Genomic DNA, 27,100 nt, shown 5'->3' on the forward strand with positions numbered 1-27,100 from the left:
TATCAATACCCAAGCAAGGGCGGATCATATTTTACAAAATTTAAGCCCTTCTCAATTTCAATGAAATCCTCTCGTAGCTCGTCGTATCCTGTTGGAACGTCTCCGTCGTTCTTCCGCGTATTCGCTCACCGTGCTGAACGCGTCTGTATCATCAACAGAAGACATATCTCGGCTTGAAGCGGAGTGCATGCCGTCATGTCGCCGTTGAAAGCGCCCTCCGAGACGCTTTTGTACGTGACCGCCGTTCACTTCATCATACTGGCTGCGTTGAACCAGCGGCTCTTGTTGCATTTCAAATGCGATCCTTGAATGAAAAGCCACAGCATTCTTCTCAGTCTTAACTTTCCTATTAGTGCCTTGGACTTGGGAAATATGCTTCGCTACCGCGTCCCAGTCGTTCAGCGCAATAAAGCCATCTAACTGTGCTTGAGTCCATCGATGTGCTGGGGAGCCCGTTACAGGTTGCTTGGAGTGAAGAGTTCCGCCGGACTGCGCTGCCACCAAATGTGATTCTTTACGTGCAAACACATCATCAACCGGGCGGCGACGGGCTCCGTGAGTGTCACAGATTCTGTGTCCTGGGTAGTCGATATCAGCCATGCTCAATGCGGAAATGTCGTCATTCAAACCCATGGAATCGAAGTCTTTGATTTCATCCGTCTGTTTTAAATCATCCTTTGAGCCTGTATTTTCATTTCCTTCCGGGGGAGAAAGGGACTTTACTCTCCTGGAAATTGTGGGCTGAGAATTGTGGGCAACGCTTATCTTTTGGCTAATGCGGAAGCCCTTTGGCGAGGAGAGATCTTCCGCCACGAGTTCACGTACGCGCGGAACAGGAATTCGGCTCGGAATGCGATCCATACGTAATGGCTTTCCCGAGTATGGAATACGTGCACCGGGTCTCCAAATGTCATCATGTTGACTCGAGATGCTCGTGACAGAACTGTCGCTTTCCATCTTGTTCGAACCGCGGCGACGTCCATTTGCGGTGTTCCGTATCACGTCAGTCTGTTCGGAGACTCTCGTAGAGACGCTGGTCCCACTTTTTAAACTAGACAATGTCACAGTGCGAGACTTCATACTCGTCGGCCTCGAAAGTGCTATATCAGTATCCAATGCGTTGTCGAAACTAGCAGATTCTCCAGCATTGACCGAGGACTCATCGAAAGGCTGGGACTGGGCCAAATTACGTAGCTGCGCTAGCAACTCGTCCTCGTTCCCACTATACCGCACCATTAATCGTCTCGCATTCTCGTAGTCAGAAGGAGTCAACGTTTCGAGCAATGCAGAAATTTCTTCCTTTTTCTGCCATACGACATTATCGAAATCTGGTTTTGCCACATCCTTGCAACTTTCGTTTTTACTTTGGGTTTCAACTTCAATACCCACTTCACCGTCAGGTGGCTTTGTCCAGGAAGTCACACGTGAAATTCGATGGTAGTAATATGTACGACCAGATTCAGCGTCGACGGCAATTTTCCACTGTGGTTTTCCACCCGATATTGACTTGGACTTTTGTGACGTTACAGGATCGTCCTGTTTCGTTTCTCCAATCTTGCTCGCAACAAATGAGTTGGTCTTGAACAGCCCGCTAGTACTCCTCCAAGGCTTAGTCTTCCAAGGTCTATTTTTGCGAAGCAGTCTTGTCGGTAGATCCGAATTGGAATCTACTTGCTGTACTCTGGAGCGAAACGTGGACGATGCACTCGCTGTGTTTGATGAATATCGATCGCCTATCTCGTCTCCACCAGATGCAATTTCGGCCATCGAAGAAGGTGTTGCTTCACTCGTGAGATTGTTTTGCACCGAATCAATCGGGTAGGCTTTGTCTTCTTCTACCTCATCGATCATTTCCACTTCGATCAAACCGCTGTCGCCCCAAACGTTCGCTGTTTCGCCCGATACGTGAACCTTGAACTCTGCCGACTCCCGAGACATGATTTCTTCCTCCGAAATACTGCTCAATGGTCCCTTGGCTGCTCCTTTAAAAGCCACCAAGACTTGCTTGACATGGGCTTCCGTCTCTTCGTTGGTCTGTTTCACCATCGTTCCTGAGGGAGATCGCAGTGTTTCCACACTGTTATCCAAAGCCATCACTACCGCTGAAATGGTGGTCTCGTCCGCAGCGGTGGCTCGGGCATGTGCAGCACTTCCATTGCTGGTAGACGATGTATGTTTGGTGTGGGCAGCTTCCTGGTACGCAATTGCCTTCTTGGTGTTCAATGCCTTGACAGCCAAAGCGGCTTTGGCTGCTGATTTGATTTTGCGCATGGGAAGATTGTTATTCGTCTTAAGTGGTGATCTCGGTGGGGATGACGAGCCTTGGTAAAACGCTAGGGCAGCAGAAAATGATTGCGCCAGAGTTGCTGTGGCATTGGTATTTGGTCCACTTTTGTTGCCACGGCGCGTTGCTTTCAGCGTGCGCTGGCGCTGCCTTCCAACATCCTTCTCTCTCGTATCGCTGAAAGGCTGCGAGTTGCTTTCGTCGAGTAGGAGATCAAAGCCTTGGTCGTCAGCGTCGGCGATCGTAGTCCCCGCCGTCCCCCCCGTAAGGTAGTCTAAAAAACTGGTTGTGCGCGATCGCCCAGCAGAGTCATCTCCGTCGTCCACCGGCGACGTCCCGCATTCTCTTTCGAACGTGAGCCGTTGGCGCACCTCTTCGGTTCTTTCCGGCGTGGTGTAGTCGACAATTGCCGTCGGGGAAGAGGTGCGCGGCGCGCATACTTGGTCGACCGCTTCGTAAAGTCGTCCCAGGACGGTGTCCGAAGCAGTGTTCGGGCTCCTCACCGTCGCATCCAATTTCTCGCTTCGCTGCTGCTGCCCTTTTACTATAATTGGTTCCTTCCTCATCTCTTTCGGAGAAAAGGCGTTGGCGTGCGAGGGACTGGCGCTTCCGGGCGACCCGACAAACGGTCCCGTTGCTCTACTATAGGCTGCCTTGGACTGTCTCCTTTCTCGATTCATTGTCGAGCTCGTTAAGTTTTGAGGCGGTGAACCCCCGGCAGAACTCTCCGGGGTAACGGGCGGCGTGGGAAAGTCGTCCTGGATCCTGTCGTCCACATCGGCACGCGGTTCCTTCCGCCATTCTTTCCCACCGTTTCGCTGAGTCGATCGGGACAAGGTTGAACTAGACGTCGGTGGAAGACGTCTCGAATCGTCGAACATACCGCGTCGCGGATGCATTGTGCCGTTAGCCGAACGCGCCTTTTCGGTTTGACACTAGATCCTTCCCTCACTCGTTCACTCACTCACCCCAATACTCCCACGGTACCCGTCACTATTGGGATGCGTTTGGCCCGTCGCTATTTCCACTCACGCCCAAAGTAATCCAGGCACGATTCCTTATGAACGATCAAGATCGGAGAAAGGATACGGAGGTCCTTCGCTGTCCAAAGAGGGGAACTAGTCTTGCCAGTGTGTGCACGTGTTCCTCCCAGTAAGGCGGGGACGACCTTCCGCAGAAATTTCGACGATTCCCTGGCGCGCGGATCGCAAGCGAACCGTAAGTGACACTAAGATGTGGGCGGCTGGAAGGTTCCCACATCTATGCGAGTATAGCGCTGAGAACCCTCGGGCTGAGATTTTCCGATATAAGTGAACGTGTAGGCGCGTGACACTTAAACAAGAGAACACAAATCGATTATAATAGTATCGACTGCGAACCTCACTCCCACAGAGTCACATACAACGCCATATTCCGGTGTACCCCAGCGTATCTATGTCCCAAAGTAGGTAGGTAGTTGCAATTTAAATTCAGACAACTTCGAAGTATACCTAAGTACCCTTGCTCAGACAAATTGTATCGTCAACTTCACCCGTGACATCCTGGTCAGAGTCGCTCTTTGGGCATGAAAATCCGTGCCGCGAACCGTTCGAGGGGCTGGAAACGATCGTAACTGTGTCATTACTCCAACTCCGCGAGCACAATATATAAAAACAGACACACCAAGCAACGATATTGCAACAAAATTCAAACTTACAATTTAAGCTGCGTTAGCTGACTAACTGTAAAGCCGACTAAGACGATAGACAGAATAACGCAACTCTGCACCATACAACACGGCACGAAAACATTAACTTTCCGAAAACAAGATCACGGTTTAAGATCCACCCTCCCTAAAACCCAGTGCCATCTCCATGGCTACTCCAATGATTCCCGGACAAGGCTGGGATATGCTTGGTCGACCCGATCGCGCGTTTCAAATTATGAAACAGCAAATTATCCTGCGACCGCGATCGCCGCTGCCGCGTGTGCGACTCGATCCGCCGGCTGAACTCCTTCATCAAAATTGTGTGGACCTGACGATCGACGAGCTGCCGCTCCTCGGCCCAGTCGAGCAATTTCGACATTTCCGTTTCGACACCGCCGTCGTCGGCGGAACGGTGCAGCATACTCGCGTGATCACGTTTGCGCTTTACACGAAGCGTACACGCACTCTGCCGCCAGGGTTCGCCATCAACTTGGACTGCCATTTTCTGCCTAATCTGAATCGTGGCTTCGCGGCATTGACAAAGCCGCTGGGCATTGCTTAAACCAACCTTGATTTGACCCAAATGAAATGCGCCACGAATAGAAACAATTTCCAAGATTCCGTCCTGACAGGAACTGGGCATGTTGCAAGCGGTTACGTGGGCAAAGCGGTCTTCTTCCGACAATTGATGCAAATCGTCCATACTGTCGACTCGTTCCATACCCACAGCATTTTCTCGTTGACGCTGATGTGCCGGGAAGAGCGAGGACACGTGTGTTCGACGATTGCGGAACTCGTCCATACTTTGGGTTCGTCGAAATGATAGAGAGGGCACCGTCGGCCCGCTCGACTCCGCTTTGAAGCCGTGAGACCACAGCGGCACTCCTCCGGCGTACGAATCAATGTTCATGACAATGATTCCTTGCGAGTCGGGCGGTAACAGCACCTCCACACCGTCGGCAATCAGTGTAATATCTTTCCGAACGTTGACGGACGTGGCTTTCAGAATGTCCTCGGCCCCAAAAACTCCGTACCAAGCTTTGTTGACAAGACGAGAAAAAAACCACTCCGGGCGGGACTCTCGTAAATAATGTACTTGCAACGCCGCCTGTGCGTCTGCGCCAACGCCCAAGTAATTGAAAAACGATTTCGTCTCCTTTTTCTTTTTTGAAACGTCTTCGATCGTCACTTCCCAGCGATCCAACAAGGAAACGTATGATTCAGAAATCTGCTCCAGGATCGTGATGAGCGATTCGTTGTTGTAGCCACCACCCCACCCGTGAATACGTGCCAAGTCATTGCCCGTCCCCAAGGGAAGAATGGCAATGGGTGGCCACTTGCGTTGGAGATTCAAACCCTCGAGTGCACTAATAATCCATGCGACGGTACCGTCACCACCACACACCAGAATTCTCAGACGTGTAAAGGCGCAAAAGCTGTCCAACACAGGATCCGGCCCACCATTGGCTAGATCCCAAATTTGGATTGGATTCAAGAGTCTTCGAAGTTGCGTAATTAGCAAGTGCCCTTGCTGCGGACCAGCACGAGAGTTGACAAATACCAGCAGCGGAGTCCATTTGGAAAAATCAGGCAAAAGGTCATCGCCCAGGACGTAGCCGTTTTTGTCTGGCAGGGTGGCTTCTGCGGACATACGTTTGAGAGAATCGCGCGAATTCGCCGTTTCGAAAAAGAAACGTTCCGAGCATCCTTTTTGCGAGTGTGAGGGTGATCCTTTTTGACGTAGAATTGATTCCCTATGATTTTCCGACTGCATTGGCGGTGTCAACATGATATCGTCTGATCTTGTCCGTTGAGGCGTTGACGGTGGCTGTCCCTTTTCGTGTTCAGGCTCATCCCCGATGCTGGCACTACGCGCTTTCATCGGCAACCTGTACGCTTCCAGTGCATCTCGGCGTTTACCAGAAGACGTACTGTGCTGTCTCAGTGGTGAATACGATAACGGAAGTTGCGGCGGTACACTGGAATGATCCCTGCTTGACGAATATGACTCCCCGCCAACACTGAAGTCACTGCTCGAACCATCGAGATCACTGTTTACACTCGATAAGTCGCTCGGTCGTTTTTCAATGTGTGCTCTGTGAAATTTCTCTGGAAAAATTGAAACCTCCGATGACGATGATGCGGTTAGAGAATCCTTCGTTTCCTCTGCTAAAGGCGAAAGCTTTGTCGACACGATAACGTTGCGTTCTTCCGGAGTACCCGACAGACTGCCAGTTTTTAAACCCTGGGATGAGTTCGACACATGCGGATCTGTAACAATACTTGCCGGGACTGCCGTGCGCTGTGTACGTGGATGATCCTTCATATGCACGATGCAACTGTCCACGCTGGCAAGGTCAGCCTCCCGAACGGCTTCAAGCTGTTCGGACTCACCGGCAAAACCGCCATGAATATTGGTTTCCCGATATTTCTGAATCCCCTGCATCCAAAATATCAACGAGTATCCTGCTCCCGCATAGTCATAGGTAAAAACAGACCGTAAAAAGTGAAGAAGGTGTCTCCAATAGGTTTGCAACCGCTCTGCCGGATTGTCATCATCGTCGCCATCATCACCGCTATACTTATTAGCAGTTGTGCTTCGTCCGTCGACCAGATTCTCCGTTGATGGATGCTGTTGTTTGTGTTCTGCGATACTCGTTTTTGACCGCACAGCTGATCGTTTGGGCTTTTCAAGCAGCTTGCAAGCGGGTGGCAAAACCAGAGCCGAGTAACGACTCGTTGCGACAATCGATGGCCACAAACCCTGAAACCGCTGTTCATCAGTCTCGGGTTCGTAGCCGTCAAACCCGAATCCTTCCTCGTTTTTCTTGACATGGTCGCGCTCAGAACTGTCTGATTGACTTCCGCTTCTGTTGTGGTCTTTGGAGGATCCACAAGGAGAGGAGTGGAACGAACCAAGCGATTTACTGTCACTCCGCAATAGCAAGGAATTCCACCAGGACGTCCCGTCTTTTCGCCATTTTTGCTGTTGCAGTTTAAGCAGCAAAGGCTGCTGATTGGGATTCCGCCGCGAGGGTCCCAGAAAAAGAAAGCACATTAGAAACAAAAAGGCCACTAATGCGAATTTCTCCAAGTCTTCCCACATGCGATCGTGATTTTCGCGATATTCCAAAACGACGGGGAATAAGTAAACCATCCAGGCCTCCAAGGTAGCGAAAAGCTCGCGCACGTCGGAAGCAATCTCGCGCTGGACCGAAACGGCCGCCGTTTCCACCAGCGCTTCCACCGCCTCGATCAGCGCCTCGTCTTCCTTCAGGGCTTCTGCTGAACGCTCCACGTCCACGTAAATCGTCATGGCTATACGACACGAGCGAGGACGACGCGATGTCCTCGCTCGTATCTAAACCCGTCTTTGTCGATACCAATTTGTAGAAGTCAACGGAAAGAAACACAACGAGAGAAAAGAGAAGTGTACGAAAGCGGTTTAGAAATGAATGACTTTCACCGTTCCATTTTTGAATGCTTTTTATCAGTCTTGTCTCTCTCCTACAATTTGGTCTGCTTTCGCTTCGTAGGGTACACGCGGGTTCAATCCAGAGGCTTAGGTAACAGCGGGAAAATACCAGCGTGCATATACAGTGAATCTAGCTGTAAATTGCTGGTGGCAATTTTTTTACCACGATTCCGGTCGTTGTGCTCCTAAAGCTAGCTAATCAACGTCACGAGACATAATTTTCGAGTCGTTCGACGACTGGATGCTTTTTGAACCAGCTGGTCACAATCGCGTGTCGGCTAGTTCATTAGTTTTAGTTACTGTTAGTACAATTCACCTCCCAGCTGTGGGATTTTGCCATTTACAGCGCCTACGATCCGTCAATGGGATGCGTTGGCGACAGACATTCATGATATGGTTTATCATCGCACTTCATTGCGTGCTCCCATTTGGTGAGGCCGGGCTTGACTGGTATACCATCAAACACTATGGATACGGCATCGCGAATCATGTCGTGATCATTGATCGGCGCCGTATCCCCCATTTCTAGGTGCTCTGCGTGATATCGCTTTAAACCATCCGTAGTCAAACGGGAAGGGTCGTGACTGTGGTACAAAGGATCGAACAAGACGGGGGTGAAGTTGAATTCAATCAACCAGACGCTTCCTTCGGTATCGAGCATGAAGTCGGCCGAGAAGATTTCAAATTGAGACCGACCAGGCGGTCGGTTCATCAGCTTACCCTCGTCAATGGCGACTCGTACCATGCTCCTAACGGCATCTCGGCATCGCCCGTACAAAATAGGCCAGCTTCCAGCCGCCGTCCAGTTTTCCATTGGAGCAGCAGAAACCGCACCTTCCTGGTTGTTCTCACTGTCCGGCGAAAATTGCAGACGCACGTTACGTTTCACCGTTATCTGAGTTTCGGCCGAAAGGTCTCCGGCACTCCATAAATTCGGGGACACCGACAAAAAACCATCCTTATATGTGTACAAATTCCAACCATTGGTGTGGTCGGACGTCACGAGACTGTAAAATTTCACGTGGCATTTCCGCCCATTATCCGTTAACAGGGGGCTCGGAATGTGTGCTTGTACAACGTAATTATTACGTGCCTCTGCCAATGCTAAAGCGTCCTCCGCGCTGGGGCACACCTGCACGGCACGACCTCCATTCTTGATGACTTCCTTGAGAAACCAGCAAATTTCTGACGCTGCAGAGCTGGTGGGAGGAGCAGCATCTACCCATTGGCCCTGGCGAATCACAAAGGTTGGTGGTATCTGCAGGATGGTATTGTCATACCGTAGAGTTATCAATTTTTCCTTCTCGTCTAGCCATTCCCTTCCTTTCAAAAACATTGCTATACCACTAAATTGTGGTTCATCGCAAAAATCCACCACACGCTTACCCACGGGACAACGGTAGGTTTGGCCTCGAAGGTGATCGGCATACCATTCTTGGACGGGCCACGGCCTCCAGCAAACGTTTGTACAAGGTCGATACTGTTGCATTAAGTGTTGTCGGTAAATGGGTCCGTGCCCACCCCGTCCACAGTCGGCAAAATACCGAACGGCTCCTGCAGTCCAGGATCTCTTCGTATACTCGTCGCTACTCGTAGAAAGCAATGGTTTTTGCCCGCGGTGTAGCTGCGGTGGTACTTGATACGAATCCATATCCACCGTGTTGCTGAGAAAAGTGGATAAATCCATACATTCGGCATATATCGGTAACAAGTGTTTTATGACGGCTTGCCGTCGGGCCGAATTATCATCCTCAACAGCGTCGATAACCACTTGTACAGGTATACTGGCATCGCACAAAACTTGACATGTTGCCTGGACGGCGTAGCTGGCTTTGTAGCCCACCACAGTGCACTCGACGATGCCTTGAGATTTAACGATCTCGGCAAGTTCCAATGGAAGGTGCTGCGAACGCCAGGAAATTATATCCTGATCGTTGTCCTCGTGCGGTCGGTCTTGTTCGTCAAGTGGCAATAAGGCTGGATCTATAGCGGTTCCGTAGGTGCCCGCTACGAACCATTGCACCGTTCCCTTGGGCGCACTGTCGTACAATCGTCGCAAGGCCCCGTATAGACGGTGTGTGTAGGACACTTCGCTAGCGAACGTCGGATCCAAAAAGCGAACTCCGGTCCAGATGATTTTGGACGGCGGGGCTTTCCGGACGGCGTCCACGGTCACGATCACAGTATCAAGCAAGGCTTGGCGACGTGCGGGTGGTAAAGATTTCAGCAGATCCGGCTGCATGTCGCAGACGATCAACGCTTTTGTCTGGGCCGTAGTTGGCCCGGTGGCGATGGTTGTTGCTACATCTGCTATCATTCTTTGTAGAACAGGAGTAATAGCTTCAACATCAATAAATGCGTTTAGATGGTGTATTACCGCCCATTGGCTTCTATAGTACACAGAAGCTTGCTTGATCTCACTCCTCCACTGACCAACGCTCAATCTCGGACTGTTTGAAAATTGGAAAACGAAGGGAGACAGTACCCGGCTATAACAAAACCCTAGCCCTCCCTAAGCTACGACTTGGCAACAAATTCTAAGAAAAAATTTTCTTACTTCCTCGTCAACGTTTAAAAGAACAATTGGATAAAGTAATAAAGCAGCACCAGCATATTCCGTTTTTCACCTTTAAATGTTGTTCAAAACATACTTGCGGCGTCATTTTTCAATTTTGCGGCGGGTTCCAATCATGTTAGTCGAAGCAAACTGGAAAAGTCAGCGCCTGCCGGCTTCACCATTCTAATACGAAGCGTAGCCGTCACTCTTTCCTCTTGACTCTCCTGTAAAATGCACATTATGAGGTAGACCACACTTTCAATTGTTTTCCTTGCCCGCTCTTTATTAGTATTGTTCGATCATCTCGTACAATCTCTGACGGCCCACATGAACGCTGCGGTGGATTTGTATGGCCGTAGCAACGCTGTTACTGTACTGCAACGAAGATAGCCCAATGAAACGCCGAAGCGTGTGGGAAGACATCCGAAAATTCTATCATAGTATTTTTCGAGACGGTTTTGTTCCGTATTCTTTTTCAAAATATTGTCGCACTCTATTTCTTTCCAGAATTCAAATTTCCCATGTTTATCATCTATGTGAAGACAGACAAGGCTCATCCTTGTTTAATGAAAAGGTGGGCGTATTCTTTGTCTATTGGATTTTTGGGAGCTAATTACGATAGATAAGTATCGACAGTACCATACTCAAAATCATAGGAGCAACATTACTATGAATTTGAACGAAAAAAATTGATCATGCTATGTTTGTCCGTTATTCAACGCCTACCTGTCGCGCAAAAAGACGTTATATTACATAAATAGAACCAGTCTTCTAGTAGGAGAACGAACTTGGATTCGCTAAACATGTCGAGGCATACGCTCTAGGGAGCGAGGCCTTCCATGAGGTAAATGTCGTACCCCAATCGGAAAAAGCAGTGAACTGATATGTTGGAGCTTTTTGACTGTGAATTTCGCAGTAGGAATCACAATTACACATCTGTGACAAATATTTTACAGCTAGTGGAGGGTAGAAGCTGGCAAACGAATGCAGTAGACTCTGGCTCTCGGTATCTGATCAATAATTTCATACTAGCATGAGGTCCCCGAGAGTACAATCATTAATCGTGCCTACCCTGTTAGGAATGTCGGTTGCAGTGTTGCTGGCGCTGTTATGGGTTCCGCAACTTTTCCTAATTAGAAGTACAAACGGGAAGGAATCTGCAGTCCGCACAAATATCAGAAATGGCGGAATCCAGCCTTTGTTGCTGACGACATCAGCTACCTCAAAGGACCAGAGCAATAGTAAAGCAGCAACGTTGAATCCTTCGCCGTATGGATGCACAGAAGTTCATCAGCAAGATCTTTCCGCTATTCCTTTGAGCAATGCTCTAAGGGAGGAACAGCACTTTGAGCCCAAGCTCTGCAATCTTCAGCACTTGAACGGTCCTCTACCTGTGGTCTTGATGAGCTCGGGACGTTCCGGATCAAGCTCCACCTGGCAGATTCTCAGTACGCTTACCGGTCAAGAAACAGCGTCTTTGGAGTATTCCGGCAGCAATGAAAAGGCCAACCGAGAATTCTTTGCCACTCACCAAGACGCTGCCTGGCTGGAGGGGCTCTTTTGCGAGCAAAAGAAGAGTAGTCCACAGGCCGGCATGGTAGCTAAGTGGAAGCCCGGCTCCATAGATGTCCTCTTCGGGATGCAAGGAGCATTGGAAACGCTTCTCTGGATGCGGCACAATTCCGAGTCGGTGAAACTCGTTCGGTCCGTCCGCAATGCGCTCGACGTCCATATTTCAGGAGTCAAGCACAAAAGTGATGGGACAAAGCCGAAGGTTCAATCTCATTGCCGGTCATTTATTGCCACAGTACAGAAAGAAGCATGCCTAAAACATCATCTGGTGGCGGGCACCAACATAACCTTGGAAACACAGGGATTGGTCAATGGACTCAGAAAATTCATTCAAATGGAAGAAGGTGTCAACCGGCTGTTGGCGGCATTGAAAATACCATTTGTTTCCGTGACGTATGAGGGACTCTACTACCCACAGGATGGTTCCGCTTCGTCTTGGATGCGGATCTTTGACTTTCTGGGCATTGGACCTCGGACAAACTTAACGATGCAGGATGTCAAAGGGGCAATGACGCATATGCCAACCCACAACGATTTTCATAACGTAACACTTGCCAATTACGAAGAGGTGAGAAGTGTTCTCGAAAATGCCAATCTTGGGCATTTACTGCATTGAATTGTGGGCCGTAACCGCCGAACTAGCTCAATGACGCCCCTACAAGCGGGGGAATAAACAACATACAACTAGGTAACAGCAGCCTAAACTTGTTCTCCTTTATGCTCGTCCCTTTTTGTCCGTATAAATGATTTTGCGTCATTAGAGGTCAACAGTTCTCTATTGTTTTACAAGTACAGCTCCTCCTTCTCCGTTCCGATCTTTTCCACGTGCTATCTTATAGCCCTCTTCCACGAGCCAGTCTGTGACAGCCTTCTCCAATGCACCGCCGCCTCTCTGATGCGTTTTCATCCCTACATGGTGTCCGGTGCCCGTCACGACCCATACTTCGCCGTAACGCTGAAGCGTATTCGGTAGCACTGTTTCCAAAACAATCGGAAATGTTTTCGTGGATTGGAAATGCAAATCTATTACATCTTCACGGCGAGTCGTGGCGGACACTTTCCGATATCGCTCCATCGGATCGGGAAGGAAAAAGACGGCAGAATCACGGTTTTCGTGCGGATTCCACAAGTCTTGCGGAATTCGAACCGTCGCTAGCTGCTGGTACTGTACGGGTGAAAGCTCGGCTATCCCACTGGTCAGGGCACCACCTGTTGTCTGTTGTGCGAATGCCGAAGGTCGGTACCCCTGGGAGGCGATGTTGGCAAACGAAGAAGCTGTTGATTGCTCAGGAGTCGCGCGTTCTTGCCATCCGGAGGAGGACATCTCCGGGTATTCTTCCGCGACAGAGAAGTTTTGGTGGTACGCACTGTCGTACTGAGTGTGCGACCATTCTGCCAAACGATCGAGTACTTTCTCGTCAAAACCGTGCTTGAAGCGACACGAATCGCCTTTGCCGCATCGACCGCGTAACCAAAATACACACGTGTGCCCTTCAATGTCGTGCGAAAACGTACAGTCGGCTCGATAACAGCCGTCCTGTAGCAAATGTCGACACACCGGCGGTGCAGTGAGGGCCTGTTCAACTACGTACTGCGCCACGTTGACGTCGGCATGGGCCAAGGTCGCTGCGGCGCCCGCTGCTTCTTCGTCCACTTCGGGGTTCATGGATAAGAGAATCTCCGTTGCGGACAGCCACTGCTGGTGTGTGTAATATTGCGCAGATTCGTTTCCATGAATTGCTATTGTCGACGACAGCGGTGGTGACGATGCCGAGAGTGTGGGAGAATAGTGATGCTGCTGCGGATACATGGGAGGGGTCGTGGTGTGGTGTGACGCAGTCTCATCAATGCTGCTCTGTCTGGAACGTGAGGTCGCTCGAAAAAAGTCCGCTGTTAGATTCGAGGATTTGTGTTTTCCTTTTTTCGTACCTTGCTTCCCCTTCTTGTGCGACGGTGGTGGTTCTGTGGGGGCCAGGGGAGGAAAGTTTTCCTGGCGGATTCTATCGGATTCGGAAGCATCCGGTACGTTTCCATCATCGGGGTCGTCAAGCTCCCCCAAAAGATCGATTGGAATCAAATTATCTGCATGAATCGGCGATGCAACGGTTGCTGTTTTCCCTAGAGGAGGGAATTCGTCGAAATCCGTCGTCGATTCCGGACCGTCGGCGCCGGCTACGTCGGGCAACGCCGATCCCATGGTGTGCATCGAATGGAACCCGCCACTAGCGTACAAGCCACCCGGGGACAGGAACCCTCGTTTCTTGGGAACAGATCCTGATCGTACCGCCCGTGCAATCTCCTCCAAAGCGTCCCGCGCCTGTGGTGTATCCATACTGCAGTGCTCCTGCAACAACTCGACGAGTCCTTCGTACTCGTCCATTCTCGTAATGTCCGTCAAGTCAGTTTCCGACGCGCAACGGAGCAGCGAGGTGACGTACGATCCCAAACTGCTATCTACAGACACATCGCCCGCTGCTCGTCGAGTCAGAACATGCTGAGCAAAGTCGTCGATCGCTTCGGTCGGAGATTGCTGCTGTTGCTGATAGGAACGTCGTTGATCCGCAGGATTGGGATATGTAGTCGACGCAGAAGCAGTAGCCGAAATGATATGCATTGCTTTCATGCTGCGGTGGCAAAGGACTGCAGAAAAGGTTTGATACTACGATAAGATGTGGCTCTTTCGAGCTTTCTCATTGCTGGACTGCGCCGGAATCAGTAGAACTGGAAGCCGCACCGGTCTTCTACAGTCAATGCCGAAGACTATATTGCCAACGAACGCTTGGCCGCCTCGTCGAGTTGGATTGGTAGTTCGAGTCAATGACCCACCGTCCTCTCGGATAACTTTGAATTCGTTGGGGACGATTCCCGTGTTCCCGGTCGCCGCAGGCAACGAACAATTTCCTGGTCGTATTCCTGTCTCCCTATAGCACTGCCAGTTGGCTTCGCATAGCGTGTGGGTTTCGCTCTGTGGGAGCCGGACGCGGTAACAGAAAACCTAACGGCAGTACCATACCATACGGCTTACTCCGGGCCAACGTTCGAGAGGGAATCTTGCCGTCGGGCGCCATTCAACAAGACCAAGTCGGGGAATGGTGACTTTACGACTGGGATGTCATAGAGAAGTCACATTATTAAGTATTGTGCACTGTTTTTGGTAATCTACATAGAGGAGGCTACATATTAGACAACGCCAATTAGACTGCGCCAAAGTTCCCGGGTGCCTACGTCACTTTGAACATTCACAGTCAGTCAACCACGGCCTGGCTGCCCCCTCGTTCGGACATGGACACAATTGTCGATACTGCCGTAGGAACCTGGTAAGACAACCGAAAAAACATTTTGGCAATTTCGATTGCGGTCTCTACCGCAAAGAGAGGATGTTCCTATATTCACCCATCCATACTGTCCCGCTACTATCGTTTGTGCTAGGGCTCATCAGCTTCTGCAGCTTTTTCCCGGTCGCTGCTTAGCAAAATTGGAACGGCAGAGGGTCGGCATTGCTGGACGGCCAAACGGTCAACCCTCCCTCCAATGAACCAAGATTAACCTTTCGTTCCCAAGCATTGACGCCACTTGTGGTGACGAGATGGTTCAGCATGCTTGCGGTACGGAAAGATCGTTCTGGCCCGCCGGATGCAACACGTCGTTATGCAGCTCGCGGCCTTGCTCCCAGTAGGAAGCCCTACGCCGCTCGATCGGGCCACCACCAAGGCAGAGAAGTCCGTCCAAGGCGTAGAAAGCGGCCGTTTGACCCGGAGTGATCCCACGTACAGCCTTGTCGAAATAAACCGTCAATGATCCGTCCAATTCCACCCGCAATTCGCAATCTATCAGTGGCTGCAAGTGTCGAATGCGACATTGTAAGCGCAATCGACCGCGTTTCTGCAACGGTCCCGGCATTTCTCCCGCCGTCCAGTACACGGTTTCTAGCACCAATGAATCGGCGTACAGTGCGGGATGATGCGTACCGGCACATACCAAGACGCGATTCTGTGCGACATCCGAGTCCACGACAAAGTACTTCTCCGACGCGCCGGAAATCTTGGCCCCTTGACCTATGGTGTAGAGTACAGCGTGGGCGTTTTTCGGTGTCGGCGCGGGGAGTACCGCACCCGTATCGACGTCCACGAATTGCAACGGACGTAACGGATGTGGCAAGTATTCGTGTAGAAAGTCTCCGAAACCCGATTGGCGTTTGCCGACGAAACAAATACCCATACTTTCACGTTTGTTAGCGTTGGGTAAATTATAGTCCTTCGCAAGCTGTCGCACGGTGGGTTTCCCGTCGTTCGAAGGGTTCTCCTTTTTGTAATACTCCCCCAGAGGAAAGAGCACGTTTGATAGCTGGTATCCGGCACAGGCTGACAAAAAGTAGGATTGATCTTTGCTGGGATCCGCGGCGGCTAATAGCAAGGGAGGAGGCGTCTGGTACTGATGATTGTGGTGCGAGTAGTGCGGCGATGGAGGCTGGTCCCATCCCCAACGCAATACCCAGTCGGCCTCGTCATGATGTGTGGCTAGTGCTTCTTCCACGTACAACGGCATGGCAGAATCAGCCCGATTCCGATGCCAGAGGCGAGCGTAGTGTCCCGTCGCCAACAGTGGCTCGGTTCCTCCTGGAGTATGAGCTCCGGATTGTGGTCGGTGCCTTCCGTACCTTCGCCGGACAAACTCGCGCAAGGCACCAAATTTGACGTGCACGTTACAGCCAATGTCGGGATTGCCCATAGTTCCCCGTAAAATATCGTTCACGTACGGTTCAAAGACTTGATTCCAGTACTCACGTTCAAAGTGCTGTCGTGTCAGGTTGAGTCGCAAGTGCTCCGCGACCGCCGTCGCATCCTTCCAATCCTGTTCCGACGTACACGACGCGATGGAATCGTCGTCTTGTGTATTGGAATTCCAGTTGGACATGTGCACGGTTTGTAGTACCGCGCTACCAATGTCGGAATTGTTGCTGCTGCCGTAGGTTTCCTGTAAAAGAGCCGCCGCCACGGCCGAGTCGACCCCACCCGACAAGGCCAAGACAACCCGGGGAGTCGAAAGCTGCACAACCGTCGTAGCGCAACGCCGCGTGACATTACAGCCGTTGGCAGCGGACACGAGTCGTTGGGAAAGGCTGGCAGATAAAGGCATTCTCTCGTGGGTAGGGTGAATGTGATACTCCTCATGGTAAGGACACCGGGCAATCACGAAGAAATGCCGGACCGAATTAGTGGAGGGATCGTCGGATAGCGATGGTCTGTCCTTGTTTCAGTTTCGGAGAGTGAATTACACGATATCCGGGTGACTCCGGTGGAGGCTACTCTTTGTCTGATGCGGTGGATACGATTTCTACTAGAGCTAATAGAATTTTTTTCCCATCTGAACGACAGAAAAAGCTCCCGATGTGACTGCGTTCCTCACATAAATTGTAAGAACTACGTGAGCAGTTTGGAGCAGTTATGGCCGCTCTCTCAACATAACAACGAGCAAGTGTAGAGTAATGTACCGAAAGACACACGGATGATCCACACTGCGATCGCTGCGCCGTTTGTCTACTACACTAGAGGCTCGTTTTCTTCGGTCCATATAAGCATTCCATGTTAATCGGTTAAAGGCCAAGTACAAAGAGAATATAGAAACTATTTGGCGTTTTCTGTGTCGTCTTGAGTATACCGGCACCATAGTTGTAACGAATGTATGAATTTGGATTTCGAATGCTCTATTCGAAGCTAATGAGGGCATTCTGTATAAAGCGATGCGAAGGCTGCTCTTTCCCCGGCCCTTTGTTTTTTCGGAACCATCCACGTTTTTTCATGGGGACAGACTCATTTGCTTTTTCCACTACAGCGTTTGGAGATTAAGAAACGGTTAAACGAGTTGAATCATCATGCGAGCGAATAAAACGTGCCCCGTGTGATTGCACAGCATACTATCGTCTATTTCAAGACAATCAGTATGCCTTTCAACCGCGTTTTCACGCTAGGGTGTGTCCATTCGGATACGTACCTCTCTTGACAGCCTTCACTTCGTCCTCGGGTCGACTCAATCTGTCGTCAGTTGAGGGCGGGACCGTCAGACCCCATCCGTACGGATAGCCCCATTGCATGAAGATTTGCTTAGTTTGGGGAGACCCGACGCCATGTGCTTGCTTGCCGGGCTGTCCACGTCGAGCAATGACGGAGAGAATCAAACATGAGAAAATTGCGAGAAAGAGGCGCATACTATTGGATTCGTTTGCTGATGATTTTGATCGTTTGCAGGATCCCTTGATGGGTGTCTTGTGAGAAAATTTTCGGACAGATCCGTGGAGGTGGATAACTGATTCTCTGGGAGGGATCCACGGGCTTGCATAGGTTGATGCGGGAGTTCTGTTCGTTTTGGTCATTTCCAAGACGCGAACTTTTGGGTCCCGTTCGCAAAAACGTAGGAATCCTAGCGAGATGTCACGAGCTCACTGTCGAGAGTAAACATTTTCATATACAATGATTTTCTCGTTTGACACGGTATGTCAAACGAGTTCGCATGCGGCACTCAAGGTCTCAATGAGAAGATCTGGGAACGGGTGACGATGATGCTCGTGTTGCCACACAACAGGCGTTACTCTAGCTAGTAGAGTGGTTTTACACAGTAAGCGCAAATGGTTCATTATCAGCATCGGGACTACGAAAAAAGTCCGGGTTCTTTCTATCATAATCTATCTTTCGTCAAGTCATTTTCGAGTAAATCGATAGTATGGGCGATTCGCAGCAAAAGTTGCTCGCATGAACTCGATTCCGAATAGCTACCGCGTCCACTGTGACGCTTGGACCGGCGGGAACGTTTCGATCGTTACATCACCGTAGGCAAAGGTCACGCAGGAAAGCCGATAGGAGTCGGGGTTTTCCCGTAAAGTGGAATCTTCGTCCATGCTTTTGCGGTTTGTTTGGATAGCTCCGTCCGAGACGTTAACGATGCAAGTACCACAAAGCTGCTTGCCTTTGCAGTTGGTCCAGCGCGTGACACTCTGGTAGACGTTGATGCCGTTGTCTACACAGAGTTCACGGACGTTGACGCCGACCGGCGCCGTGAGAGTACGTTTCCTTTCGTTATTCGCTCCCTTATTTTCAATCACCGTGACCGTAATCGTTTCCGGCTCTTTCGTGACTGCCGTTCCCGCGCAGAGGGCCTTGAGCTCCTCCTTGGCCCCTCGGAAAAAGACGAGATCCACCGTCGTTACGGTCTTGTCGAGTGTCGCAAAGGCCTCCATGACGTAGTCGAAAGGCGCGCCAATCAATGGTACCGGCGACGACCCCTCTTGTACCGCCTGGAGTTCACACAGTTGGTCCCGCACTTCCACGCCGGCAATGTCGGCGGGCTGTGCTGGTTCGAGGCCACGGACGTAGACAAAGGCGAAGGAAAGGTCCGTGCCCCACTCGATCCCCGCAGCCCGCGGTAAACGAATTCGGTAGAGTCGATCATCCTGATCGACGTCGATTGGTGTAGCTTCACCACTTTTGTCTGGAGACTCTGCACTTTGGTCGTCGTCGTCGGTAGCGGAGAGCGATATACGAGAAAAGTGTTGCACCGGGATCGGCGCGGTCGTCCGAAACTTGAAAGCAGACCTCCTCGTTCTCGCTGGCAGCAGGGTCGGATGCAGCGAAAACGACACGCCTGCGTAGGTCAGAAGGAGCAGAGGCGAAAGACTTAACTGTCTCATACTAAAGTCGGAACAAGGGCGGATCTTGTGTGGCGCCGTCAATTCCGTCGAGAGCGAAAGTGGAGGTGACAAAAGCGAAGCAACATCCGAGATCCATTCCAAAACGCGGATCCCCAAGGTTGATGGCGTCTGTACGGCTGCCGAGACGGACGCTACCTCTACTCTAGTAAGAGTCGTGAGTCGCGTACGACGAATGATGTACATATCGACCAATCGTCGACTGTGCTTATGAGCGAGGGCATATTCTCGCGCAACTTGATGGAAATCAACCAGAAAACGGTCACATCTATGTCTAGCCTTACCATGGGGAACGGAACATGTGCATGGTGTGCTGGTAGAGTATGAGCATCGACATAGATTCTGCGGCTTGACACTGTATCTGCTAATACCGGTCGCTCGCCATGACGGATCGCTCGGAGGGTGTGCATTCGAAAAGTCTTTTGGCTCATATTCCCAGACCCACTTGCCAAGCGTAGCTGCACAAACGCGACGTTTGTCTTCCTAAGGAATTACGGGATAGATTGTGTATGCTTTACAAATCAGCATTCGAAACCTTGCAACTTGGATCCGAGGAGTTTCGCAACCTTCCAGGTCCGGAAGTGCTTTCTGCGTGGGCTCGGCTGGTGGACGAGTCCATGAGTTCCGAGGCGCGATCATATCACACGACGTCGCATGTTTTGGATGTGCTGGCAGCCCTTCCAAAGCACAATAACGATCCCATTCTCCTACTCGCGGCACTATTTCACGACGTCGTCTATCTGACGGTGGATCGACATTTGTCGACTGATCAACAGGCGCTAGTGGGCACAATAATCAGAGATCCATCTGGTGAGAAGGAGAATTTGGAATTTGTGGAACATCGGGAGGATGGCTTATTGCTACTTGTTCGTGATATCTTTGAAGTCGGCAATACGAATGATTCTGTGGGCCTCAACGAATACTTGTCGGCCGTAGTTGCGGTGCAAATGCTAGGAGAATACGTCACCAGCGCCGAGATTTTTCAAATCGGTGCCTGCATCGAAGCAAGCATTCCGGTTCGGCCCAATACGTGTAATGGGTATGTTGTACGTTCGCCGATGCAAGTCTTACACGATAGACTATTGCTCGTCAATCGAAAATGGGGTCTGGGCTTTTCCTCCCACGAATTGACCAAGACGACGCAACGAGCTGTAAAGTTTGCTCTTGCCGACTTGAGCTCCTTCCACTAGAACCTTTCTGTGTTTCTAGACAATTCCTGGAAATTGCTATCGGAATGAAACGTACCACTCCGGAACGAGTTGGTGACCTTGCCGCATCTGCGGGATGCACTCGTAATCCCGCAATCACGCTATGCAGCTCTCCGGTTAGATCGATTATTTCCTTCTTCCCAAGGCGTACCGACAGATCTAGAAATGGAAAATATGCTGCAAAAGACGAGTATGAATCTCGAATTGGTGTGGCAGTATGTTTCGGCCAGGCTCTTGGCTATACGACTGGTGCTCGACTGCCTACGGCTTGGTCTTGGTAGAGCGGCGTGCGACTTGTACCTATCGTCGACGCCTGGTACGGTCGTTTTGAAAGCAGTGGATGATGCTATTGATCCAGCTTGGCTCTCGATGTAAGTTGTGGTCGTGGAAGGCATTGGAATCCGCGAGTACACGAGCTTTTGGTGGCTGGGCGACTCCGAGCCTATTCCTGGGATGCTGCCACGGCACCGTTGGCAGCCTTGGTGTATCGCTCTATGGATCTATCGGATCCCAACGTGGCTTCCTTTGTGAGAAAGAGCCCAACCGAAGACAGCAACACTCTTTTCATGGTGTTCCGACAAGCTTTTCCGCAGCTTGGCGCCGACTTTGCCGTATAGCAATAGATTCCGCTCTCCCGCATTGATTCCTATGTACAACATCTATTCATAAAAGTATATTTTTGCGTATGCCTTATCGTTTTTGCTCTTCAACACATGGTAACACCATTCCCTTGAATGATGGAAAAGAACTCGGCTCGTGTCTTGGAATTGCTTTCGAAGCATCCCCGGACCGACGACGTCGTTGTCAAAGCTCCCGTCTTTTGGACTCCCCGCATGACCATGCAAAAGTGCGTGCACTCCACGACTACGGCGACACCGAGGGGTTCGACCGTTTCCACAATAGCGTCGGCAATTTGGCGTGTCAATCGTTCCTGCACCTGCAAGCGTCGGGCGTACAATTCGGCAATCCGGGCGAGCTTGGACAAACCGAGAATCTTGCCGTTGGGAATGTATCCAATATGGACGCGACCGGTAAAAGGGACCATGTGGTGTTCGCACAAACTATGAATGTCAATGTTGCGGACCACTACCATTTCGGAGTGATTTTCGTGAAAGACTGCGCCGTTGGTGACGTCTTCCGGGCGTTTGTCGTAGCCTTGGCACATGTAGAGTAGAGCCTTGGCCCATCGTAGGGGAGTCTTCAGGAGACCTTCGCGGTGCGGGTCTTCCCCTATGCATTCCAGGATCGTTTTGCAGGCGGCGGACATTGTTTGTAGCTTGTCGTCGCCGCTATTGTTGACATCCAAGGCAGCGGCCTTTTCGGGAGCCTTGGACTTCTTCGGCGGCGAGTGGCTGTCGAAAGCCGCGGCCGTGACGGCTTCTTCCCGCGTACGCTTGTTGCTACGGAGCAGGTGTTTGCGAGTCCTGGTGACTTCACAGGTATCGCAGATGCAGACTTCTCCTGTAGCTCGTTGGCATTGTGCGTCAATGTTGGTGGGCACAGCGCCGGAAGTCGTGATGGAGCTGGAAGAGGAAACCGTAAGCAGTTCCTGGGGATCGGCTTCCGGAGCCTGTGCGGATAGCGACTCGGACTGATTGGTGTGACTTTATTTCCTCCGTCATATTACGAATAGTAACGTCGAAGTGTACAATGTGATGGCAGAGTTCGAAGGGTACAGGTTTTTCGGAATACTACGGCGTCAAATGTAGACACCGAGATTCTTGACGCTAGCTAACTAAGAAATGAATGGAGGCCATCGTGGCCGACACGGCAAACGCATGACTCGACATTTTCCAACCTTCCAAACCAATTTTGGTTGGAATCACGTGCTTCCCAAAATCCGATAATTTGAATGTTGTAGTTTGAATATTCACGTTTGAGCTACTTATTTTACATGAATGTTGGAAAGGAGGAAACATTTAACAGTAAATTGTAAGCTATTTTGGATCCTTCTCACGCCCTAGTTTGCGTACCACTTCTCACTGTCAAGCTATGGACTGTGACTGGGAATAGCAAATTCCCGACATGATCTATATCACTCTAGATCAAGGTCGTCGCAATAGCTCCATTTGCTATTCAAACTAATGTAATACCAAACATAAAGTCGTGAGGCACGGTTGATGTGGTGCGTCCCATGGAGTGGTCTCGCTTTACTCGCGCCGTGTATGCACTAGCCTTTCCTTGCATCAACAACGCAAGCCGTGCGCGAATCGGGAGCTCGGTAGCCAGTCTTCCACCGACGACGTTGTGGTTGAAACGCAACGGCCCTTCACGCGTAGCTTGGCCATTTTTTGCCGAGACTTGTATCCACAGAAAATTGATTCCGCTGATACGGTCGCACGTCCGCAAGCTCATTCAATCCGAGCAGGATCGCTAGGATCGTTCCGGAACGTCGACACCAAGTTACAATCATCCAGAAAAGAGTCAGGATTGTTGTCCAATATCAATCACATGAGACGCGGTTTCGACAAGCCAACGTGGCTAGACTCTTGAAGGAGTTTTTCCGACTGCTCGTCGCATGAATTGCGCCAAACACCATCCAGTCAAACGCTTGTACGGGTCAATGCGTTCCAGAATCGGATGTGTAGGAAAAGTGCCAACAGCAAAGACGTGGGTCTCGAAACGAGCCGTCGTCTTGTACAAAAACTCGCGCTCCATCCTTGCGTGGAACAAAACAGAAGAACCGCATCGAATTACGTTTAGTCTCGTCCTTACGGACCTTTGAGACGACTCGTGTGGTTCGTAGGTTGGCGATACGATACTCCGGGCGACCCTTATAGTGGGAATTCTCGTCCGTCACTGTTGTCACGACTCAATAGCGAGAGTAGCTCGAACGCGACCGAAAACATACGTTTAAATTCTACGAGCTCTTTCCCTAGCCTATTCCTGCTCTGATCACGAGGAGTCATGAAAAAGATGGAATTAGTGCAGGAATTAACTGTGAGCAATGTGCAGAATAGTTTACTAAAATCGCTGGTAGTGTTGGGATCGGTATATCGATATGCGCGTTTCTACATATCGTGCCAAAAAAAGTATACAAAATGGGCCCTGGGCGTGAGTGAGTGTGGCAGGCAGGTAGAAGAAAACAGCCAAAGGTAGCGTTCGCGGTGGTTCCTAGCGGGAACGGCTTGACCACTGGCCTACTGTGAAGCAGCTCGAGCCGCCGTTACATCCGAATCGTCTTCACCGGCGTTGCTGGCGCTCTGCTCCAAGGCTTTCTGGAGTCCAAAACGCGAACGCAGCGTGGGCCGGACATCCGGCACGTCCTCGAGCTCTTGCAAAAGTTTCCAAACCGCTTCGAGCGTATCATCGTGAGGATCGTCATAAAAACTCGACACGAGAATACCGTTGTCCGGGTTGGCCAAGAAGGACAACGGATTATTGTCCACCAGGACGACGCGAGATAAATCGTTCGTGGCCAGGGGCGGCAGGACTTCGAGCTGTTTCACGTACGCGTTGGTGGTCGGATGAAAGGTACAAGAGTCCCGGTACCAGTGCGCGGTCAGATTCTGGTGGGGATCCAAGCGCTTCAAGACGGGCTTGGCGTAGATGGGCATGGCAGCGGTAAAGATGTGTGTTTCGTACTTTTCCGTCACCCGCGCTAAAAACTCGGGCAATCCCGGGCGCATGTGCACGTGAACTAAATCGCCTTCCGGGAGCGATACCTGAAAGGTCTCTACGGAGCCGTTGCGGTGACGATTTTGTCGTTGTTGTTGGAGTTGATGCGCATAGGCAGCGGAAGTCGAAGACAAGAATTGCGAATGAATGAGGCATTCATCCATATCCAGAACGACAATTATGTCGGACTCGTATTGCTTGTTTTTGTTGTCATTCTGGACGTGTTGCTGAGAGGCAGAGTTGCTGTACGGGTTATTCGGTCGTAGATTTACAAGATCCTTAACATGGAAAGCAACGGGTTCTCCATTAACGTGAGGGCGGCGTCGTGCGAGACTGGGATGCACCTTGGTTCGAGAGGCTGCCGGGGCCGCTTTCGCAATTTGATGCTGGGTCACCGTGCCGGATCGACTGACCAGGTATCGGACGGCTATCTGGGAAGCAAATTGCAGCTGTCGTTGATGCTGTTGCTGTACTAGCAGCTTGGTAAAAGTAGCAGAGGCTTGTCGCAGCATGATTGTGGACAAAATTATTTGTGCTTGGATGTTGAAGAAGGATATCGAAAATCTACGGTGTTGGAACTAAATTTTGTGCGAAACCGACACTGCCTCACAAATAAAGCACGTGTCACTTTCCCTTGCCTTTGTAAAGACAATCTCCCAATTTTCGACAAAAGGATAGAGTGTTTGAGGGACAAGCGCGTTTCCAAAAGTGTGAACTGCTGGATACGGATGGATTCGCAAAAAAAGCTTTTCGAGCGCTTCGACGATTTTATTGTTTTTGTGGGCAGATGCAACCGACCACAATTCACAGTCATCAAACCACGCAAGTGTCGAATGCGATCTCTCTTTTGAGAAAGCACAACGCCCAACCCGCGAGGTTTTAGTGGTGCGCAGAGCACCTCCGGAAGTAGGTGGTGGTCTTCCAGAAAGTGCGATTGGTCGACGATATCGTATCTTTAAGTGCTGGTGTCAGAAGCATATCTGAATCATATGCATGGGACGTCATTTGATTGCCGCTTCATCCAGAAATTGCAATTGCATCGGCTCAGCCGAAATTCTGATTGCATTCAATCCCACGACACCTTTTCGAGTGACTGAACTACGTCAGCAACAATTTGGAAGAACCTTTGATGGAATCATCCGAACTCAGGAATCCGGAAAGTCACAGTCAATTACGGTTGCGGCGCGCCGGACGAGTACCAAACGCAGAGTGATCAACTTATGCCCAGCCGGCGTGTCCGCTCGAATTGGCGATTCTGTATTTAACCAACAAATGGTTTAGGAAACACAAGAAGGCCGTCGTTCACGTTGGCACCGTGTCTAATTAATGTAAACGGCCCTCTCCAAAATGGCTCTCACCCAAGTCGCATCGCACTCGCCAGTTCTCGGTGTACAGCGCTCTCTCGCGTGAGCGACAAAGACATACCCGAATTTCACACGCATAAGCCTCGCTCACATTTTATTCATACACCCCACTACCGATCGATCGTATCAAACATGCAAGCAGAAGGCGAGAATTCAAGCAGTAGTCGGGTATCAAAAGCCACCAAGCTCTTTGCGGTGGCCTTGGTCGGATCGGCTTTGTTGGTCGCCAGCGTTCTGCAACTAGAAGAGGTGCGTAGCTTCGATGGAACCAAATTGCCTGCGAGTTTCAATAAGCTGTGATGCGCTCGTCGGATGGTGTACTGCAGATGGTACCGATAGTATTGACTCATGCTTGAATTGCGTAATCTTCTTCACCGCAGAATCAACATGCCGCCGAAACTCGTCAATTGCGCCAAAAGCCAAAGTCAGGCTTTCGCGTCGGCGGTCTAAAAGGCGTCAAGAACTCTCGATCCCTGCAAACGAATACCGGAACTATCGATTTAGATGCAGGAGGCAGCGGAACCGGCGAGGTAGGCATCAATGCCCAGGCGCCCGTAGGAGGCAACGGTGGGGCGAAAGGAACTTCCAAGAGCGGCGGAACTCTCGTTGCCAACGGCTCGGCCGCTGCCATTGATGGCCGGGCCAAAGGAATGTTTGCGGGTGGTGCCGATCTCCTAGCCGAAACCGAAAATACGGGCACTGTCGAAGGTTCCACGAAAGGTTACGGAAGTGGTGTGGGTGAATTTGCTGGACAGTTTGGTGATTCAACTCCCGCTCCGAATGCTGCGACGGCGGTACCCGAACCATATGCTTCTATTGAAGGAGGTGGTAACGTAAAAACAAACATTGCCGGAGTTGGTGCTGGTAGCCCGGATTCCACAGGCAATAGCACGATCCAAGGTAACGGTTCAGGTTCCGGTTTCGCAGCCGGTGTCGGAACGATCAACAACAGCACAGAACCCACCGGAACCGTGCTCGCGTATGGATACATGACTTCAGCAGGAAGTATGGGAGGAGAAGCGACAGTCTACGGCCCCGATGCGAACGGTACTAGCTTTAATACTACCTTTGCTGGAGCAACAGACAATGAGTTTAGCGGTGGAGCTGGAAACGGCTACGTGCCAGAGGCGGAAGAAGCGGCACCGTAGTTTTCTTCTATGTGTATCTTTGTACCAAAGGTGGTGATCATCGCGGAAAGGAAAAGTAGTCGATTTGTCTCGGAGACGATTTCTTTCATACCAAACAAATAGATGTTGTCGCTACCGTCTCATAAAAAATGCTGTAGTAAGGTTAGATGAGAGACAAAAGTCAAATCTTCTGGAGTTAGTTATACGGAGCTCATCTAGAGTAAAAGTTCGCGATTTGCAACAACGATTAGTGTAGGTTTTTATGGGGAAGGGATGTCTGTATGGGCAAGGCCCGCTCAGAGTCTGGTAGAATCTTGTCGCCGTCCGACTCCGCGATCAATGACTGCTTGCCAATAATTTTTGTCTCCTCGTGTCGGTCAGCTTTCCAAAAGCAAACAGCAAACCCTAGACCTACAAGGATTTCGAAGGAAACGGATGACTGTGAACCTTTTACACAGCGCACAAAGAAAAAATTGACGACCAAGCCTACCGTGCCACTCCAGAGAGAA

At 50.6% G+C, this 27,100-nt stretch overlaps 12 protein-coding genes across 12 annotated transcripts; 3 read left to right on the forward strand and 9 right to left on the reverse strand.

The window, feature by feature from the left end:
- Positions 1 to 57: 57 nt before the first annotated feature.
- On the reverse strand, positions 58 to 3,324 carry PHATRDRAFT_47710 (predicted protein; the record flags this gene model as incomplete). Its single annotated transcript, XM_002182061.1, has 1 exon — positions 58 to 3,324. Exon 1 carries the CDS (start codon positions 3,181 to 3,183, stop codon positions 58 to 60), a length of 3,126 nt encoding a protein of 1,041 aa, XP_002182097.1. The 5' UTR covers positions 3,184 to 3,324.
- Positions 3,325 to 4,407: 1,083 nt separating this feature from the next.
- PHATRDRAFT_14202 (predicted protein) lies at positions 4,408 to 5,559 on the reverse strand (the record flags this gene model as incomplete). Its single annotated transcript, XM_002182062.1, has 2 exons — positions 4,408 to 4,606; positions 4,823 to 5,559. Coding segments are annotated over 2 exons (936 nt in total), but the record flags the coding sequence as incomplete, so codon positions are not given.
- A 2,236-nt stretch (positions 5,560 to 7,795) lies between these two features.
- Positions 7,796 to 9,839, reverse strand: PHATRDRAFT_47712 (predicted protein; the record flags this gene model as incomplete). Its single annotated transcript, XM_002182063.1, has 2 exons — positions 8,928 to 9,839; positions 7,796 to 8,897 (listed from the first exon to the last, which is right to left on the reverse strand). Exons 1-2 carry the CDS (start codon positions 9,761 to 9,763, stop codon positions 7,796 to 7,798), a joined length of 1,938 nt encoding a protein of 645 aa, XP_002182099.1. The 5' UTR covers positions 9,764 to 9,839.
- A 1,197-nt stretch (positions 9,840 to 11,036) lies between these two features.
- On the forward strand, positions 11,037 to 12,191 carry PHATRDRAFT_37993 (predicted protein; the record flags this gene model as incomplete). Its single annotated transcript, XM_002181904.1, has 1 exon — positions 11,037 to 12,191. The coding sequence occupies one exon, from the start codon at positions 11,037 to 11,039 to the stop codon at positions 12,189 to 12,191; it is 1,155 nt and encodes a 384-aa protein (XP_002181940.1).
- A 143-nt stretch (positions 12,192 to 12,334) lies between these two features.
- Positions 12,335 to 14,531, reverse strand: PHATRDRAFT_47713 (predicted protein). The gene has a single exon (XM_002182064.1). The coding sequence runs from the start codon at positions 14,196 to 14,198 to the stop codon at positions 12,351 to 12,353; it is 1,848 nt and encodes a 615-aa protein (XP_002182100.1). The 5' UTR covers positions 14,199 to 14,531; the 3' UTR covers positions 12,335 to 12,350.
- Positions 14,532 to 15,259: 728 nt separating this feature from the next.
- Positions 15,260 to 16,609, reverse strand: PHATRDRAFT_3425 (predicted protein; the record flags this gene model as incomplete). Its single annotated transcript, XM_002182065.1, has 2 exons — positions 15,260 to 16,075; positions 16,244 to 16,609. Coding segments are annotated over 2 exons (1,182 nt in total), but the record flags the coding sequence as incomplete, so codon positions are not given.
- Positions 16,610 to 17,137: 528 nt separating this feature from the next.
- PHATRDRAFT_47715 (predicted protein) lies at positions 17,138 to 17,945 on the reverse strand (the record flags this gene model as incomplete). Its single annotated transcript, XM_002182066.1, has 2 exons — positions 17,138 to 17,401; positions 17,567 to 17,945. The coding sequence occupies 2 exons, from the start codon at positions 17,943 to 17,945 to the stop codon at positions 17,280 to 17,282; spliced, it is 501 nt and encodes a 166-aa protein (XP_002182102.1). The 3' UTR covers positions 17,138 to 17,279.
- A 244-nt stretch (positions 17,946 to 18,189) lies between these two features.
- On the reverse strand, positions 18,190 to 19,274 carry PHATRDRAFT_47716 (predicted protein). Its single transcript, XM_002182067.1, has one exon. The coding sequence runs from the start codon at positions 19,254 to 19,256 to the stop codon at positions 18,342 to 18,344; it is 915 nt and encodes a 304-aa protein (XP_002182103.1). The 5' UTR covers positions 19,257 to 19,274; the 3' UTR covers positions 18,190 to 18,341.
- A 274-nt stretch (positions 19,275 to 19,548) lies between these two features.
- Positions 19,549 to 20,609, forward strand: PHATRDRAFT_47717 (predicted protein). Its single transcript, XM_002181905.1, has 2 exons — positions 19,549 to 19,691; positions 19,800 to 20,609. Exons 1-2 carry the CDS (start codon positions 19,658 to 19,660, stop codon positions 20,462 to 20,464), a joined length of 699 nt encoding a protein of 232 aa, XP_002181941.1. The 5' UTR covers positions 19,549 to 19,657; the 3' UTR covers positions 20,465 to 20,609.
- A 579-nt stretch (positions 20,610 to 21,188) lies between these two features.
- Positions 21,189 to 22,169, reverse strand: PHATRDRAFT_21868 (predicted protein; the record flags this gene model as incomplete). The annotated part of the gene is made up of 1 exon (XM_002182068.1): positions 21,189 to 22,169. Exon 1 carries the CDS (start codon positions 21,747 to 21,749, stop codon positions 21,189 to 21,191), a length of 561 nt encoding a protein of 186 aa, XP_002182104.1. The 5' UTR covers positions 21,750 to 22,169.
- Positions 22,170 to 23,685: 1,516 nt separating this feature from the next.
- Positions 23,686 to 24,282, reverse strand: PHATRDRAFT_14327 (predicted protein; the record flags this gene model as incomplete). Its single annotated transcript, XM_002182069.1, has 1 exon — positions 23,686 to 24,282. A coding segment is annotated over one exon (597 nt), but the record flags the coding sequence as incomplete, so codon positions are not given.
- A 1,251-nt stretch (positions 24,283 to 25,533) lies between these two features.
- Positions 25,534 to 26,782, forward strand: PHATRDRAFT_47720 (predicted protein). Its single transcript, XM_002181906.1, has 2 exons — positions 25,534 to 25,713; positions 25,845 to 26,782. The coding sequence occupies exons 1-2, from the start codon at positions 25,597 to 25,599 to the stop codon at positions 26,610 to 26,612; spliced, it is 885 nt and encodes a 294-aa protein (XP_002181942.1). The 5' UTR covers positions 25,534 to 25,596; the 3' UTR covers positions 26,613 to 26,782.
- The last annotated feature ends 318 nt before the right edge of the window (positions 26,783 to 27,100 follow it).

Source organism: Phaeodactylum tricornutum, chromosome 14 (assembly GCF_000150955.2).
Source record: "Phaeodactylum tricornutum CCAP 1055/1 chromosome 14, whole genome shotgun sequence".
Lineage (NCBI taxonomy): Eukaryota > Bacillariophyta > Bacillariophyceae > Surirellales > Neidiaceae > Phaeodactylum > Phaeodactylum tricornutum.